The 19,123-nt window shown below is 42.8% G+C and overlaps 1 protein-coding gene across 2 annotated transcripts; it reads right to left on the reverse strand.

Moving 5' to 3' along the window:
* Positions 1 to 8,279: 8,279 nt before the first annotated feature.
* LOC118390229 (ras-related protein Rab-4B-like) lies at positions 8,280 to 19,122 on the reverse strand. 2 transcript variants are annotated; one of them, XR_004826925.2, is made up of 9 exons: positions 18,968 to 19,122; positions 18,544 to 18,624; positions 16,724 to 16,838; positions 13,300 to 13,362; positions 13,040 to 13,194; positions 12,858 to 12,953; positions 12,570 to 12,736; positions 10,177 to 10,285; positions 8,280 to 10,100 (listed from the first exon to the last, which is right to left on the reverse strand). XR_004826925.2 is itself a non-coding variant. In XM_035780578.2 (8 exons), exons 1-7 carry the CDS (start codon positions 18,987 to 18,989, stop codon positions 12,618 to 12,620), a joined length of 651 nt encoding a protein of 216 aa, XP_035636471.1. In that variant the 5' UTR covers positions 18,990 to 19,122; the 3' UTR covers positions 8,280 to 10,285; positions 12,570 to 12,617. The 2 variants fall into 2 exon arrangements, 1 of the variants encoding a protein (XP_035636471.1); XM_035780578.2 differs by having other exon boundaries at positions 8,280 to 10,285.
* Position 19,123: the final 1 nt, after the last annotated feature.

Genomic DNA, 19,123 nt, shown 5'->3' on the forward strand with positions numbered 1-19,123 from the left:
GGACAGCGGAGTCAATCACCACCTTCCGGAGACACCTGAAACCCCACCTCTTCATGGAATACCTAGGATAGGGTAAGTAATCCTTCTCCCCCAAAAAAAGATTTAGATGCAAGTGGCTGTTCCACTGGATGTCATAAGGTGTATGCACCAATTTGTAAGTCGCTCTGGATAAGAGCGTCTGCTAAATGACTTAAATGTAAATGTAATAATTATTTCTGAGTTTCAGCCCAGTCTCATTCTGTACAGTGAGAAAAAAGTGCAGTTTTGCAAGCGTACAAAAATGGCAGCCATTATTCTTTGTTAATGTATGTCTAGACATTTGCCAGCACTAAGCGCACCCTTTTAAGGCCCTGTGATTGTATCTATACATGTTTGCGTGTGTGTGCGTGTCAGGGTGACAAAATGGCCTCTATGAAGGACTGACCCCTTCCATCTGATCACCTTCATCTGATCATTATCTCTGTTTCCCTTGAACCATTTTCTCTCCCAGCCCAGTTCCCTCTTCTCTCCCCTTCTGTCTTTCTCATACTGCCCTATTCCCCAGTTACCCTTCCACAGGTCTAACCCACCCACCAGTGATATTCCAAGTATTCTCACAAACATTGAAAAACCGCTTTAAACAAGGCCCCATTTGCTTTCTTTTGTAGCCAATGTATTTTGGTCATTTCTGTTGTTGGCTGTGCTTCTTTATTTGCCTTGTGCTGCACTGTTCCTATACTCAATGTACTCATCCACATAGTCCAGAGAATATAGAGGAGATACTGAATGTGGATCCTTGCCTTCTCAACCCATTTGTTCTTTCTTGAGGGCTTATATGACTGTTGAGCCGATCTCTTCGTCTGGGCCAGAGCGGCTAGCCACACTACAAAGGCCTGAACTGCGCCGGCCAGCCTGCTGTCATTTTTCCTCTTCTTTGTGGTGGTGTGGCAATTAAAGCACGATTGGTGGTGCTCTGTTCAGACATCTCCATACATCACAACGAAGGAGTGTCTGTCTGCCAGGCCTCCATCTGAGCAATGTCACTGGAGTGTCTTGTGTGTGTGGGTGCCTGCGTGCATGTTTAAAGAGGGGTGTGGATGACGGTCTATTGATTTGCACGTTTCTTTAGTGCGTGAATGTAAAGGTAGAGAGTGAAGCAGGGTGTATCACTTCATCCGGGATATGCATGTTTGTGGCCAAGACTGACGCACTTCAGACAGTATTTATTCTGTTCTGTGTTTCATAATGCAATCCAACTCATTCACAAAGTGAAAATAAACACAGAACAGCTTCTTTGATCATTAGTGTTTCTCTATGGGACATGTCTGGGTCCGAGCCAACATTCCTCCAACAGAGGAGACCCAGGGCCTGCATGATGAACGCTGGCTAGATCAACCGAGACACAACCATGAAAATGAATCGACAAATCCAACACGCAAATCTTCTCAATTTCATTGAAACATTTCTAATGAAAACTGCACATAAACTATGAAACAAAAGCAAGCCTGGTTGTCTGTGTCCATGTTGCCAGACCTACTGTACACCCAGAAACTAACTAACAGGTCTAGGGTCTCATCCTCTGTTTGTTTAGTAGGTATCCATCCAACCTTAGTACTAATGTGGCTTCCAGCTGTGTCTGACTGGCTGGGGACAGCAGAGGAAAACCAGGCTCATGGAGAGATGTCAAGGTCTGAAAGAGGGTGGATAAACCTACTAGTAAAATGATCTGGTCTTGGTTTTCTAATATATTCAGACAACATATGTTGTTCATGAAAGCTTGAATGCATTTCTGCCTGTGAAGTGTTAGAAACTCGGCCATGCCCTTAACTTTAACGCTGAAATAGTTATGTTTTTTTTTCTGCTTCTATCAAATGTTTTCCCAATTAAGGTTTGCATGTTTCTGATACACACACACTCAGCCTTATTCTGAGCAGCTGTCATTGGTCACATAAGGAGACACATATACTATACAAACACAGCGACTTGAGATCTGTGCATTTGCACACAGCTGGTGTAAACATGTTAATTTCAACCAGGAGTGAGCAAGTCATAAAGACAAGGCCACATCCATGTAATTTAATATGATGATAATATAAGGCCTTGAAGGGGACACGTATCTTAGTAAATGGCCCTGTTCCATCTGTGTGCTCACGCGTATGTCTGTGAAGCAGAGGCTGACTCAGCAGAACAGTGGCCCAGCTGTCGCCTGGTCACACGCCGGGCCCATTCATCTGTAACACTAGAGGTCAGAGGTCATAATATCAGCCCTGTGCTCTCCCATTGGGCCGTACCCTTCAAGGGGACATACATACATTGTTGTTTGGCTTGACCCTGCAAGAGGCTAAAAGCATTAGTAGGTATTACTATTTACTCTATAATCTACTTATTATACTTGATACAAAAAATTATTTGTTCCAAAATGTAACACCAATGTCATCTGAATAAGGCTTTGTTTACCTGTTGCTTGCTGACTGACATGATATTAATATTTGTGGTTCCACAGCACCACCTTGTGGTGATATAGAAGTGTAACAATATGACAAGTGGTTAATTTGGGAATGGGAGCCCTATTTAGGGTGAGGTATAGGTTTGAACATTACTTAGCCTCAACCATAAACCTAACCTCAGGTTGAACCCGGGATGTGGACATTAAACTCAGGTTAGGGCTACTGCTGTAATTACAATGTGTTACCTACCAGTCTAGGGTTAGGGTAGTAACTAACCCTAACTGTAGTATCATATCCACATCCTGGTTCAACCCCAACCCTAACTGTAATATCATGTCCACATCTGGTTCAACCCCAACTGTAGTATCATATCCACATCCTGGTTCAACCCCAACTGTAATATCATGTCCACATCTGGTTCAACCCAAACCCTAACTGTAGTATCATATCCACATCCTGGTTCAACCCCAACTGTAATATCATATCCACATCTGGTTCAACCCCAACCCTAACTGTAGTATCATGTTCACATCTGGTTCAACCCCAACTGTAATATCATATCCACATCTGGTTCAACCCCAACCCTAACTGTAGTATCATATCCACATCCTGGTTCAACCCCAACTGTAATATCATGTCCACATCTGGTTCAACCCCAACTGTAGTATCATATCCACATCCTGGTTCAACCCCAACTGTAGTATCGTGTCCACATCTGGTTCAACCCCAACAACTGTAGTATCATGTTCACATCTGGTTCAACCCCAACAACTGTAGTATCATGTTCACATCTGGTTCAACCCCAACCCTAACTGTAGTATCATGTTCACATCTGGTTCAACCCCAACCCTAACTGTAGTATCATGTTCACATCTGGTTCAACCCCAACCCTAACTGTAGTATCATGTTCACATCTGGTTCAACCCCAACCCTAACTGTAGTATCATGTTCACATCTGGTTCAACCCCAACAACTGTAGTATCATGTCCACATCTGGTTCAACCCCAACCCTAACTGTAGTATCATGTTCACATCTGGTTCAACCCCAACAACTGTAGTATCATGTTCACATCTGGTTCAACCCTAACTGTAGTATCATGTTCACATCTGGTTCAACCCCAACTGTAGTATCATGTCCATCTGGTTCAACCCTAACTGTAGTATCATGTCCACATCTGGTTCAACCCTAACTGTAGTATCATGTTCACATCTGGTTCAACCCCAACTGTAGTATCATGTCACATCTGGTTCAACCCCAACTGTAGTATCATGTCCACATCTGGTTCAACCCCAACTGTAGTATCATGTCCACATCTGGTTCAACCCCAACTGTAGTATCATGTCCACATCTGGTTCAACCCCAACTGTAGTATCATGTTCACATCTGGTTCAACCCCAACCCTAACTGTAATATCATGTCCACATCTGGTTCAACCCCAACTGTAGTATCATGTTCACATCTGGTTCAACCCCAACTGTAGTATCATATCCACATCCTGGTTCAACCCCAACTGTAGTATCATGTTCACATCTGGTTCAACCCCAACAACTGTAGTATCATGTTCACATCTGGTTCAACCCCAACCCTAACTGTAATATCATGTCCACATCTGGTTCAACCCCAACAACTGTAGTATCATGTCCACATCTGGTTCAACCCCAACTGTAGTATCATGTTCACATCTGGTTCAACCCCAACTGTAGTATCATGTTCACATCTGGTTCAACCCCAACTGTAGTATCATGTTCACATCTGGTTCAACCCCAACTGTAGTATCATATCCACATCCTGGTTCAACCCCAACTGTAGTATCATGTCCACATCTGGTTCAACCCCAACAACTGTAGTATCATGTTCACATCTGGTTCAACCCCAACTGTAGTATCATATCCACATCCTGGTTCAACCCCAACTGTAGTATCATATCCACATCTGGTTCAACCCCAACTGTAGTATCATGTCCACATCCTGGTTCAACCCCAACTGTAGTATCATGTCCACATCTGGTTCAACCCCAACAACTGTAATATCATGTCCACATCTGGTTCAACCAACTGTAGTATCATGTCCACATCTGGTTCAACCCCAACTGTAGTATCATATCCACATCCTGGTTCAACCCCAACTGTAGTATCATGTCCACATCTGGTTCAACCCCAACAACTGTAGTATCATGTTCACATCTGGTTCAACCCCAACTGTAGTATCATATCCACATCCTGGTTCAACCCCAACTGTAGTATCATGTCCACATCTGGTTCAACCCCAACAACTGTAATATCATGTCCACATCTGGTTCAACCAACTGTAGTATCATGTCCACATCTGGTTCAACCCCAACTGTAGTATCATGTCCACATCTGGTTCAACCCCAACTGTAGTATCATGTCCACATCTGGTTCAACCCCAACTGTAGTATCATGTCCACATCTGGTTCAACCCCAACTGTAGTATCATGTCCACATCTGGTTCAACCCCAACTGTAGTATCATGTCCACATCTGGTTCAAGCCCAACTGTAGTATCATGTCCACATCTGGTTCAAGCCCAACTGTAGTATCATGTCCACATCTGGTTCAACCCCAACTGTAGTATCATGTCCACATCTGGTTCAACCCCAACTGTAGTATCATGTTCACATCTGGTTCAACCCCAACTGTAGTATCATGTTCACATCTGGTTCAACCCCAACTGTAGTATCATGTTCACATCTGGTTCAACCCCAACTGTAGTATCATGTCCACATCTGGTTCAACCCCAACTGTAGTATCATGTTCACATCTGGTTCAACCCCAACTGTAGTATCATGTTCACATCTGGTTCAACCCCAACCGTAGTATCATGTTCACATCTGGTTCAACCCCAACCCTAACTGTAATATCATGTCCACATCTGGTTCAACCCCAACTGTAGTATCATGACCACATCTGGTTCAACCCCAACAACTGTAGTATCATGTTCACATCTGGTTCAACCCCAACCCTAACTGTAATATCATGTTCACATCTGGTTCAACCCCAACAACTGTAGTATCATGTCCACATCTGGTTCAACCCCAACCCTAACTGTAATATCATGTCCACATCTGGTTCAACCCCAACCCTAACTGTAATATCATGTCCACATCTGGTTCAACCCCAACAACTGTAGTATCATGTCCACATCTGGTTCAACCCCAACAACTGTAGTATCATGTCCACATCTGGTTCAACCCCAACCCTAACTGTAATATCATGTCCACATCTGGTTCAACCCCAACAACTGTAGTATCATGTCCACATCTGGTTCAACCCCAACCCTAACTGTAGTATCATGTTCACATCTGGTTCAACCCCAACTGTAGTATCATGTCCACATCTGGTTCAACCCCAACCGTAGTATCATGTTCACATCTGGTTCAACCCCAACCGTAGTATCATGTCCACATCTGGTTCAACCCCAACAACTGTAGTATCATGTTCACATCTGGTTCAACCCCAACCCTAACTGTAATATCATGTCCACATCTGGTTCAACCCCAACAACTGTAGTATCATGTTCACATCTGGTTCAACCCCAACCCTAACTGTAATATCATGTCCACATCTGGTTCAACCCCAACAACTGTAGTATCATGTCCACATCTGGTTCAACCCCAACAACTGTAGTATCATGACCACATCTGGTTCAACCCTAACTGTAATATCATGTTCACATCTGGTTCAACCCCAACCCTAACTGTAATATCATGTCCACATCTGGTTCAACCCCAACAACTGTAGTATCATGTCCACATCTGGTTCAACCCCAACAACTGTAGTATCATGTCCACATCTGGTTCAACCCCAACAACTGTAGTATCATGTCCACATCTGGTTCAACCCCAACAACTGTAGTATCATGTCCACATCTGGTTCAACCCCAACAACTGTAGTATCATGTCCACATCTGGTTCAACCCCAACAACTGTAGTATCTTGTCCACATCTGGTTCAACCCCAACAACTGTAGTATCATGTCCACATCCGGTTCAACTGGAGTTTCATTCCAAAACACTACAATTTTCAGAAATGTTGGTAAATTTACTTTTATTGTTTAATGAATTTGAGATTGGTGTTTCACTATTCAATCATGGTATTGAATACGTCACCCACAAAGCATCGTTACCCATCACTCCACAAAAAAAACGCTGCCCTTGCAGATAAAGTGACGTCACCGATTGAAACGCTATTAGCTAGCCATCTCACATCGGTTACACCCCCCCTTTTCCGCAGCAACCAGTGATCCGGGTCACGGCACCAGTGTAACAGATGTACATCGTACTCTCCTTGTGATTTATTTGGACAAAACACAACGCATCAGCCAGTGGTCCCAGTTGAGCATAATTTATTTATGGTGTTAAAAAGGAAACGGCACGTTAGTTGTGCAGGGCTTAACGGTATTGATGGCTGTTGATGGCAAAATCTGTAGCATGAAGACAACTGTGTTAGCAGTGGGCTTATGTGAACATGAAATCGGTGTATGCTAACTAACACTTATTTACAGCAATCATATGCCAAAGCCCCTCAATCCCTACCATATACCCACACATGTAAAAATCAATCATGTACACATTGTAAAATAGAAAACAGTATTCAGAACGTGACCTACACCTTGCATCACATTTTCATACTGGGAAGACTTGATGTTCGCGATCTCCCCCTCTCTGCAAGCGGGGCCAATCACAACACGCCTTAGTCATCAGAGATGAACCAACCAATAAGAATGCTTGAACATTAAATATCCCGTTCTTTAGAGGCAAGTGGAAACAACCAACCCTGTTACATTTGTTTGAAACCTATCACTAAATGGACGTAATTTTAGAGAGACAAATAATCACATTTAGTTGCAAAACGAAAAAACAATGACATCTGTTCTCTGGTCAAAAGTAGTGCCATTCGGGACAAGGCCTAACTCTAACCAAACACTATAGCATGAGACTGAATTTATAATGGATTGAATTTGTTAAATATACAGGATACGATACTTATAGCGTTTCGCAACAACGCATTTTAATACACACCTATGATTCTATTAATTTAAAATCCGAGAACAGTAATATTTTAAACACAAAAAGGTACGTATAAGCATTCGTTTCTCGTGAAAAATGTGTGTATATATAGCATTTTGAAAAAAACTCTTCAACCACAACCCTAATGTTAGTTTATGCTACTTTTATCTGACTTTTTATTCAACTTTTCTCTTTGATCATGAAAGGTGCTGGAGCTTGGCTCTCCCTTTAACCCAAGGTGCAGGAGCGTGGCTCTCCCTTTAACCCAAGGTGCTGGAGCGTGGCTCTCCCTTTAACCCAAGGTGCAGGAGCGTGGCTCTCCCTTTAACCCAAGGTGCTGGAGCGTGGCTCTCCCTTTAACCCAAGGTGCTGGAGCGTGGCTCTCCCTTTAACCCAAGGTGCAGGAGCGTGGCTCTCCCTTTAACCCAAGGTGCAGGAGCATGGCTCTCCCTTTAACCCAAGGTGCTGGAGCGTGGCTCTCCCTTTAACCCAAGGTGCAGGAGCATGGCTCTCCCTTTAACCCAAGGTGCTGGAGCGTGGCTCTCCCTTTAACCCAAGGTGCAGGAGCGTGGCTCTCCCTTTAACCCAAGGTGCTGGAGCGTGGCTCTCCCTTTAACCCAAGGTGCAGGAGCGTGGCTCTCCCTTTAACCCAAGGTGCAGGAGCGTGGCTCTCCCTTTAACCCAAGGTGCAGGAGCCAGGTAGCTCTGGCTCAATTTAACCACTGAAGATGATTCATCCTGTGTAGGATCTGACTCCGGAACAGGGGTGTGTAAAATGTGTGTCAGCCACAGTCATACCAATGGGAAGTGATAGAGAAAGTGTAATTCATTTGGTTTAATTATTTATTAATTTAAGATCATACAGGCTTTGCAAAGGGATGGCAGTGCTTCAGTTCAATAATTATCTAGCACACAAATGTCACATGTAAGTTCATAGTCCAGATATATGCATCTACTAAAACCAATCACACAAACAACTTTAAAAATGGAGATACTCACGTTTGTGCTTTACTTCGGCCCATCAATGACAATCTGGTTTGAGTGGATTTAGATATGGCCTCAACCCTTTCATAATCATTGCACAATACCTCACATGTAAAATACATATTTGTTTTCCCCCTAACCTGACGTTTATGAGTCATCCAGATCCAATGCACACTGTCTTCATTCATTCATACATACATACAAACAAACGACTGTTGGGCTTCCCTCCAACTCCTAAACACATGAACAAAAGTATGTGGACACCTGCTCGTCAAACATCTCATTCCGAAATCATGGGCATTAATATGGAGTTGGTCCCCCCTTTGCTGCTATAATAGCCTCCACTCTTCAGGGAATGCTTTCCATTGATGTTGGGACATTGCTGTGGGGACTTGCTTCCATTCAGCCACAAGAGCATTAGTGAGGTCGGGCACTGATGTTGGGCGATTAGGCCTGGCTCACAGTTGGCGTTCCAAAACATCCCAAAGTTGTTCAATGGGGTTGAGGTCAGGGCTCTGTGCAAGTCAGTCAAGTTCTTCCACTGCGATCTCAACAAAACATTTCTGTATGGACCTCACTTTGTGCTTGGTGCCATTGTCATGCTGAAACAACTTTACAGTTGGTACTATGCATTGGGGCAGTTAGCATTCTCCTGGCATCTGCCAAACCCAGATTCGTTTGTCGGACTGCCAGATGGTGAAGCGTGGTTCATCACTCCAGAGAACGCGTTTCCACTGCTCCAGAGTCCAACAGCGAGCTTTACACCACTCCAGCCGACGCCTGGCATTGTGATCTTAGGCTTGTGTGGCTGCACGGCTATGGAGAGCATGAAGCTCCCGACGAACAGTTTTTGTGCTGACGTTGCTTCCAGAGGCAGTTTGGAACTAGGTAGTGAGTGTTGCAACCCGAGGACAGATTCTTTTTACGCACTTCAACACTCGGTGGTCCCATTCTGTGAGCTTGTGTGGCCTAAAACTTTGCGGCTGAGCAGTTGTTGCCACTTCACAATAACAGTACTTACAAATGACCGGGGCAGCTGTAGCAGGGCAGAAATATGATGAACTGACTTGTTGGTAAGGTGGCATCACGTTGAAAGTCACTGAGCTCTTCAGTAAGGCCATTCTCTTGCTGTTTGTCTATGGAGATTGCATGGCGGTGTGCTCGACTTTATACACCTATGTCTGAAATAGCTGAATCTACTAATTTGAGGGGGTCCACATACTTTGTGTGTGTATGTATATATGTGTATTAACATTGTCAAAATTGTACTCACACAGTACTGTATGTGTACACTGTGACTACCATAGAAGTTCCCTGCTTTTTACAGTCTCAAAACATTGTACACCAATGTCACAAATGTTATTTCCTTTTGATATATTCACAACATTTTTCAACACAACCAATAAATAGGCTAAACTTTTATAGAGATCGAACACAAATGTCTGGTGTTGTGTTCTCCTTACACCATGTCAGTCCCATCACTGTCTACAAGCTTTGACCTGACTTTCACCAGCTTTATATCAATAGAGTGAACAGTGAGAGGTGTATGAGCTGCTGTGGCTGTTGCTTCTGAATAAAGACATTGAAAACAAACATCCTGATGTGTGTCCATGGCCCTGGCTCTGATTGGTCAGGTCTCTCTGCTGATGTCACTTGTAGTCCCTGGCGATGCGGAGCAGTAGTCAGAGAGAGACAGGCCTGGAGAAGAGTAGCTCAATGACTGGATGCAGATACTCACATCACAGTTCCTGATCAAGACGCTAACCCAGCCTTAAGTTCCACACAGGGTCTCTCCAGCAATTTTCCAGGAGCAGGTGTCAAAAGTCACAGGGCAGTCCTCTAAAAGCCTGAGTGTGCAGAGACGGTTAAAGGAAAGATGTTAAATATCTCTCTGCCCGGTGTACAAATTCAGCCCAGTTCGCTAAATACCAATAATTTAACTGATCTAGGGCCGACTAAAGGAGACAGAGATCAAGATAACCAGAAGAAGAAAAAACTTGACCATCCTCCCTCTGCTACTGGCTTTCATAAATTTTGCCATTACTCTCCTGAAGTTGTCAGTAATAGGCTACACGAGGAGTCTGCAAACCTTCTCATGTGGAATGGCAATTTATTTGACCAATTCTACCGGCAGTTCATATGCACGTTTTCGTAAAACAGTTTAATTTAATTTATAATAACTTTTTCATATCTCAAAATCATTGTCATGTGGTTAATCAAAATTCTATCCAAATCTAAATGGAAATGATAAACCTAAAAAGTTACTTCTACTGCCATCGCCAAATATGTAAAAATAGCCTATAAAGCTAACAAATAAAAATATTGCAGCCTGCAGGTAGAAAATATCCTAATTAAAAATAAATATCCTATAAATCACATTGGCCACGCATTGCCTGTCTGCAACAAACTGTCCTTGCAACATTGTATAAAATATTCTGGGCTCTCAGAGTTTCCAGAGCCAGTGAGCTCGGGACAGACACAGCTGTAGGCTATTTAGCAAGGAAGAAGAAGTAATCGGTATAACTATTTTATGATCAGAGAATTACATTTTTCCCTTTCACTCTGAGTGGTTATCGAAAGGGAGAGCACTGGAAATATTTTCAAATACATTGTTGGGAGAATGTCAAGAGTGTGCAAAGCTGTCATCAAGGCAAAAGGTGGCTACTTAGAAGAATCTCAAATATATTTAGAATTGATTACTACATGATTTCATAGTTTTCAGGTCTTCACTATTAATCTACAATGTAGAAAATAGTACAAATAAAGAAAAACCCTGGAATGAGTAGGTGTGTCCCAACTTTTGACTGGTGCTGTATGTAATGGGGAATTGATAGACACTAACAATCAAACGCAAAAACAAACAAAAAATCACAATTAAGTTATGAAACAATGAATATGCACAAATTGGATTTCTGGAGAGAGAAATGCATTGTGCAGCCACACTCCCCTTTGACTGTGCCATCCCTGTGGTCGGCGCAATGGATTAGTTCACTGAGATGGCCGCGAATAAGACCGGTGTCTCGTGTGCCATCAAATAAATTATTATAATCACACACACTAACGTTCAAAAGTTTGGGGTCACTTAGAAAAGTTCTTGTTTTTGATAGAAAAGCTGATTTTTTTGTCCATTAAAATGACATGAAATTGATCAGAAATATAGTGTAGACATTGTTAATGTTGTCATTGACTATTGTAGCTGTAAACTGCTCATTTTTAATGGAATATCTACATAGGTGTACAGAGGCCCATTATCAGCAACCATCCCTCCTGTGTTCCAATGGCACGTTGTGTTAGCTAATCCAAGTTTATCATTTTAAAAGGCTAATTGATCATTAGAAAACCCTTTTGCAAATATGTAAGCACAACAAACTGTTTAAAGATGATTAAAGAAGCAATAAAACTGGCCTTCTTTAGACTCGTTAAGTATCTGGAGTATCAGCATTTGTGTGTTCGATTACAGGCTCAAAATGGCCAGAAACAAAGAACTTTCTTCTGAAACTCGTCAGTCTATTCTTGTTCTGTGAAATGATGGCTATTTCATGCGAGAAATTGCCAAAAAACTGAAGTTCTCATACAACGCTGTGTACTACTCCCTTCAGAGGACAGCGCAAACTGGCTCTAACCAGAATAGAAAGAGGAGTGGGAGGCCCCATTGCACAACTGAGCACGAGGACAAGTACATTAGAATGTCTAGTTTGAGAAACAGACGCCTCACAAGTCCTCAACTGGCAGCTTCATTAACTTCTCTAGGGTAGGGTGCAGCATTTGGAATTTTGGATGAAAAGCATGCCCAAACTGCCTTCTACTCAGGCCCAGAAGAAAGGATATGCATATAATGAGTATATTTGGATAGAAAACACACTAATGTTTCCAGAACAGTTCAAATAATGTCTGTGAGTATAACAGAACTGATTTGGCAGGCGAAAACCTGAGAAAATCCATTCAGGAAATAGGATTTTTTGTTGTTGTAGTTTTCGAAAGAAAATGTTGGTCGAACAACAGCCTATCGACCAGTCGAATAATTGGGGACAGCCCTAAAATTTTCACACTAATAGATTATCAATTGAAGAAATACAAAACACTTGTAAGGAGCCATACTTATCAGTGTAGGTTTAATACAAGCTTACTTACCTGGAGACATGGGATTTGTGTGTCTTAGAGCTGGGTTAGCATTAGCCTTTAACAGTTGCACTGATCTCTGCCCTGTTCTGAGCCAGCCTGTGGCGACTGGCGAAGCTGCCTCACCGTCGTGTCACCATACTGGATCCCTGAGCCCATCCGCTCTGGGTCTAACTCACCTACAGAGGAGACACATCGACGTATTAAACATGAGAAAACTCATCCAAATATACAGTTAGCACTTCAGCGAATGTGGATGCCTATATATCACTAGTGCACTACATTGCTCTGCGTTATTACCCGACTCTATCTTGTTGATGATGGTGCGACCACATTTGAGGAAGGCCTCCTCCACGTTTTCTCCGGTGAGGGCGCTCGTCTCCAGGAACATCACTTCTGTTTTTATAACAACATGGACTAATTAAGTAATCAATATCCTTTATCTATAGTCACAACCATCACTCAGTATGCAGGGTCATTACCATTCTCCTGGGCAAAACGGGATGCCTCAAGGAAAGTGACCTCTCTGTCAGCTTCTAGGTCCTTCTTGTTCCCACAGAGGATAATGACGATGTTTGGACTGGCCAGTGTCCGAGCGTCTGTCAACCAGTTGGTCAGGGAATTGTAAGTTTCCCGACTTGGATACCCAGAGACACAGAAGTATATTCAAGTAAAATATTAAATTGGTCCACTGTCATCTAATATGGGGTTAATTTGGGATTAGTGTAAATCAGGGTCTTACCTGGTGATGTCATAAACCAGGAGAGCCCCTGCTGCCCCTCTGTAATAACTGCGAGTCACTGATCTGAGGTCAGGGGGAAACAAGAGTGTCAGACAGAGGAGCCGTCTCTTTCCAACATCATGATGTAGAACATAATGTAGCATCCACTAATACTTACGTCAAAGGGAAAAGTCGGAAACAACAACTCCATTACGCTGATCCTCAACACAGGGGCCCCACAAGGGTGCATGCTTAGCCCCCTCCTGTACTCCTTGTTCTCCCATGACTTGCGTGGCCATGCAGGCTTCCAACTCAATCGTCAAGTTTGCAGTCGACACAACAGTAGTAGGCCTGATTACCAATAATGACAAGAAAGGGAGGAGGTGAGGGCCCTGGTGGAGTGGTGCAAGGAAAATAACCTCTCCCTCAATGCCAACAAAGTAATGGAGCTGATTGTGGACTTCAGGAGACAGCAGAGGGAGCACGCCCCCATCCACAGAGCCGCAGAGGAGAAGGTGGAAAGCTTCAAGTTCCTCGGCGTACACATCACTGAAAATCTGAAATGGTCCACCCACACAGACAGTGTGGTGAAGGCTCCGCAACAGTGTATCTTCAACCTCAGGAGGAAGAATACATTTGGCTCTTAAGACCCTCAAACTTTTACAGATACACCATTGAGAGCATCCTGCCGGGCTATTTCACCGCTCGGTACAGCAACTGCACCGCCCGCAACCGCAGGGATCTCCAGAGGGTGGTGCGGTCTGCCAAACGCATCACAGGGGGCACACTACCTGCCCCCCAGGACACCTACAATACTCGAAGTCACAGGAAGGCCAAAAAGATCATCAAAGACTACAACCACCCGAGCCACGGCCTGTTCAACCCACTATCATCCAGAAGGCGAGGTCAGTACAGGTGCATCAAAGCTGGAAGCGAGAGACTGAAAAACCTGATGGTTACTCTGGCAGAGCTCCTCTGTGGAGATAGGAGAACCTTCCATAAGGACAACCATTCCTGCAGCACTCCACCAAATCAGGCCTTTATGGTAGAGTGGCCAGACGGAAGTCACTCCTCAGTAAAAGGCACATGAGCTCTTTGGCCTGAATGCCAAGCATCACATCTGGAGGAAACCTGGCACCACCCCTGCCTTGAAGCATGGTGGTGGTAGCATCATGCTGTGGGGTTGTTTTTCAGCGGCAGGGACTGGGTGACTAGTCAGGATTGAGGCAAAGATGAACGGAGCAAAGAGAGATCCTGATGAAAAACTGCTCCAGAGCGCTCGGGACCTCCAGATTGGGGTGAAGGTTCACATTCCAAAAGGCCAACGACCCTAAGCACACAGCCAAGACAACGTAGGAGTGACTTTGGGATGTCCTTGAGTGGCCCGGCCAGAGCCCGGATTGGAACCAGATCGAACATCTCTGAATAGACCTTAAAATAGCTGTGCAGCAACGCTCCAACCTGACAGAGCTTGAGAGGATCTGCAGAGAAGAATGGGAGAAACTCCCCAAATACAGTTGAACCAAGCTAGTAGCGTCATACCCAAGAAGACTAGGCTGTAATCGCTGCCAAAGGTGGTTCAACAAAGTACTGAGTAAAAGGTCTGAATACTTAAGTAAATGTGATATTTCCATTTTTATTTTTTAATAAATTAGAAAACATTTCTGGGGTATTGTGTACAGATTGAGGGTAAAAAAAGCAATTTAATCCATTTTAAAATAAGGCTGTAACGTAACAAAATGTGGAAAAGGTCAAGGGATCGGAATAATTTCCGAAAGCACTGTATATATATATATATTCATTATACTCCGGAATTCGACATTGCTCGTCCTAATATAGAAATTAAATCCCTTTTACTTTTAGATGTGTGAATTAAAGCATGAAGCACCAGTGACTCAATTAATTTTAAAAAGTGGTCAGATGAAGCAGATGCTAAACGACAGGCTTGATTTGCTAGCACAGACTGGAATATGTTCCGGGATTCCTTCGATTGCATTGAGGAGTACACCACATTAGTCATTGGCTTCATCAATAAGTGCATCGATGACGTTGTCCCCACAGTGACCGTACGTACATATCCCAACCAGAAACCATGGATTACAGGCAATATCCGCACTGAGCTAAAGGCTAGAGCTGCCGCTTTCAAGGAGCAGGACTCAAGCCCAGAAGCTTATAAGAAATCCCGCTATGCCGTCCGACGAACCATCAAACAGGCAAATTGTCAATACAGGACTAAGATCGAATCGTACTACACCGGCTCCAACGCTCGTCGGATGTGGCAGGGCTTGCAAACCATTACAGACTACAAAGGGATGCACAGCTGAGAACTGCCCAGTGACACGAGCCTACCAGAAGAGCTAAACAACTTCTATGCTTGCTTCGAGGCAAATAACACTGAAACATCCATGAGAGCACCAGCTGTTCTGGAAGAGCGTGTGATCACGCTCTCCGCAGCCGATGTGAGTAAGACCTTTAAACAGGTCAACATTCACAAGGCCGCAGGGCCAGACAGATTACCAGGACGTGTACTGCGAGCATTCGCTGACCAACTGGCAGGTGTCTTCAATGACATTTTCAACGTCCCCTGGTCCGAGTCTGTAATACCAACATGTTTTAAGCAGACCACCATAGTCCCTGTGCCCAAGAACACTAAGGTAACCTGCCTAAATTACTACTGACCCGTAGCACTTCTGTAGCCATGAAGTGCTTTGAAAGGCTGGTCATGGCTCACATGAACACCATTATCCCAGAGACCCACTCCAACTTGCATACTGTCCTAACAGATCCACAGATGATGCAATTTATATTGCACTCCACACTGCCCTTTCCCACCTGGACAAAAAGTACACCTATGTGAGAATGCTATTCATTGACTACAGCTCAGCGTTCAACACCATAGTGCTCTCAAAGCTCATCAATAAGCTAAGGACCCTGGGACTAAACACCTCCCTCTGCAACTGGATCCTGGACTTTGACAGGCCGCCTCCAGGTGGCCACATTGATCCTCAACACAGGGGCACCGACAAACTAACATGGTCCAAGCACACCAAGACCGTAGTGAAGAGGGCATGACAAAACCATTTCCCCCCAGGAGACTGAAAAGATTTGGCATGGGTCCTCAGATCCTCAAAAGGTTCTACAGCTGCACCATCGAGAGCATCCTGAATGATTGCGTCACCGCCTGGTATGGCAACTGCTCAGCCTCTGACCGCAAGCCACTACAGAGGGTAGTGCGTACTGCCCAGTCTACCACTGGGGCAAAGCCTCCTGCCATCCAGGACCTCTATACCAGGCTGTATTATTTTTTTGGGTTTAGGGGCTCGTAAGTAAGCATGTCACTGTAAGGTTGTATTCGGCGCATGTGACTAATAACATTTGATTTGATCAAATGAACATCCTGCTGAGATATCAGATAACAAGCATCCTGTTAATTAGAGCTACCTACCGGAATCGCTCCTGTCCAGCTGTGTCCCAGATCTGCAACTTGACCGTCTTGCCAGCGACCATTACCACCCGGGAGCCAAACTCCACCCCGATGGTGTGGCTGGAGTCCTGCTTGACTACATGGGACAGAACAGACTCTGTTGCACACGGTCGTAGTGAAGCTTTGCTGGCATATGTCATGTTGTCTTATAGAGCCTAATGTAAATGTAGAGTAAACATATCCAAAAACTTGATAGTGATACCAGTGAATATACCAATCAGTACCCTACTATAACATTCCAGTACCATAATAACACATTCCAGTACCATAACATTCCAGTACCATAATAACACATTACAGTACCCTGCCATAATATTACAGTACCATAATATAACTTTACAGTACCATAATAACACATTACAGTACCCTACTATAACAATACAGTACCATAATATAACATTACAGTACCCTACTATAACATTACCATAGCATTACAGTCCCCTACTATAACATTAGTGCCCTACTATAACATTACAGTCCCCTACTATAACATTAATGTGCCCTACTATACCATTAGTGCCCTACTATAACATTACAGTACCATCATAACATTACAGTACCATCATAACACATTACAGTACCATAATAACACATTACAGTACCATAATATAACATTACAGTACCATAATATAACATTACAGTACCATAATATAACATTACAGTACCATAATATAACATTACAGTACCCTACTATAACATTAATGTGCCCTACTATACCATTAGTGCCCTACTATAACATTACAGTACCATCATAACATTACAGTACCATAATATAACATTACAGTACCATAATATAACAATACAGTACCATAATATAACAATACAGTACCATAATATAACATTACAGTACCATAATAACACATTACAGTACCATAATAACACATTACAGTACCGTAATATAACATTACCCTACTATAACATTACAGTACCCTATTATAATATTACAGTACCATAATATAACATTACAGTACCATAATAACACATTACAGTACCATAATAACATTACAGTACCATAACATTACAGTACCATAATATAACAGCACAGTACCATAATAACACATTACAGTACCATAACAATACAGTACCATAACATTACAGTACCCTACTATAACATTACCATTATAGAAAATTACAGTACCATAATATAAAATTACAGTACCCTACTTTAACATTACAGTCCCCTACTATAACATTACAGTGCCCTACTATAACATTAGTGCCCTACTATAACATTACAGTGCCCTACTATAACATTACAGTACCTTACTATAACATTACAGTAACCTACTATAACATTACCATAACATTACAGTCCCCTACTATAACATTACAGTCCCCTACTATAACATTACAGTCCCCTACTATAACATTACAGTGCCCTACTATAACATTACAGTACCATCATAACATTACAGTACCTTAATATAACATTACAGTACCCTACTATAACATTACCATAACAGTACATTACCATAACATTACAGTACCCTACTATAACATTAGTATCATAACATTACAGTCCCCTACTATAACATTACAGTGCCCTACTATAACATTATGGTACCCTACTATAACATTACAGTACCCCACTATAACATTACCATAACATTACAGTCCCCTACTATAACATTACAGTGCCATAATATAACATTACAGTGCCCTACTATAACATTACAGTGCCATAATATAACATTACAGTGCCATCTCCATGAGGCCAGTGATATTTAAGACGTGCATATACTGTTTCTGAAAGTTATCCATTTAATAACAATTTCACTTACACTTGTTTTCTATAAATTGATGGAGAAGACAGGACTTCCCTGATCCCGCACTTCCAATCACCAAGAATTTAAAAAGGAAATCTGGAAAAGAACGAAGGAGAAGAAATTATGATAACACATTTACTTCATCACACGACTACAACAGACTGACCACATGGAAGCAGCCAAGAGCAGAGACGTTGAAAGCCGCGATGTCTTTTTCTCACAAATCAAACAGAAGCAGTGGTTACGGTTACTGACGACGAGTGTTACAGATCTAGAGAACTAGCTAACTATCTTATAGACTGACAAGTAATGTAAGTAATGTTTACTAAGTTGCTTGCTATTGGCGGCTGTCTAGCCTACAAGCTTCATCTTGTTTCTTATCCCAGACAAAAGAACAAACCGCATAGCATATAGTGACGCCAAATATTGCTTTGCTTACCATATGTTTCTGTCATTTCCATTGATGGATTCAAGGTCTTCGAGTGCTGAAATGTCAATAAATAACTTATTGGCGTTTCAAAAATTGCCACAAATCCCGTTTAATCAGAAGGATTCATCCACATAAATTGTTTTGCCATCCAAGACAGACGTACGT

This window comes from Oncorhynchus keta, chromosome 11 (assembly GCF_023373465.1).
Source record: "Oncorhynchus keta strain PuntledgeMale-10-30-2019 chromosome 11, Oket_V2, whole genome shotgun sequence".
NCBI classification, from domain to species: domain Eukaryota; kingdom Metazoa; phylum Chordata; class Actinopteri; order Salmoniformes; family Salmonidae; genus Oncorhynchus; species Oncorhynchus keta.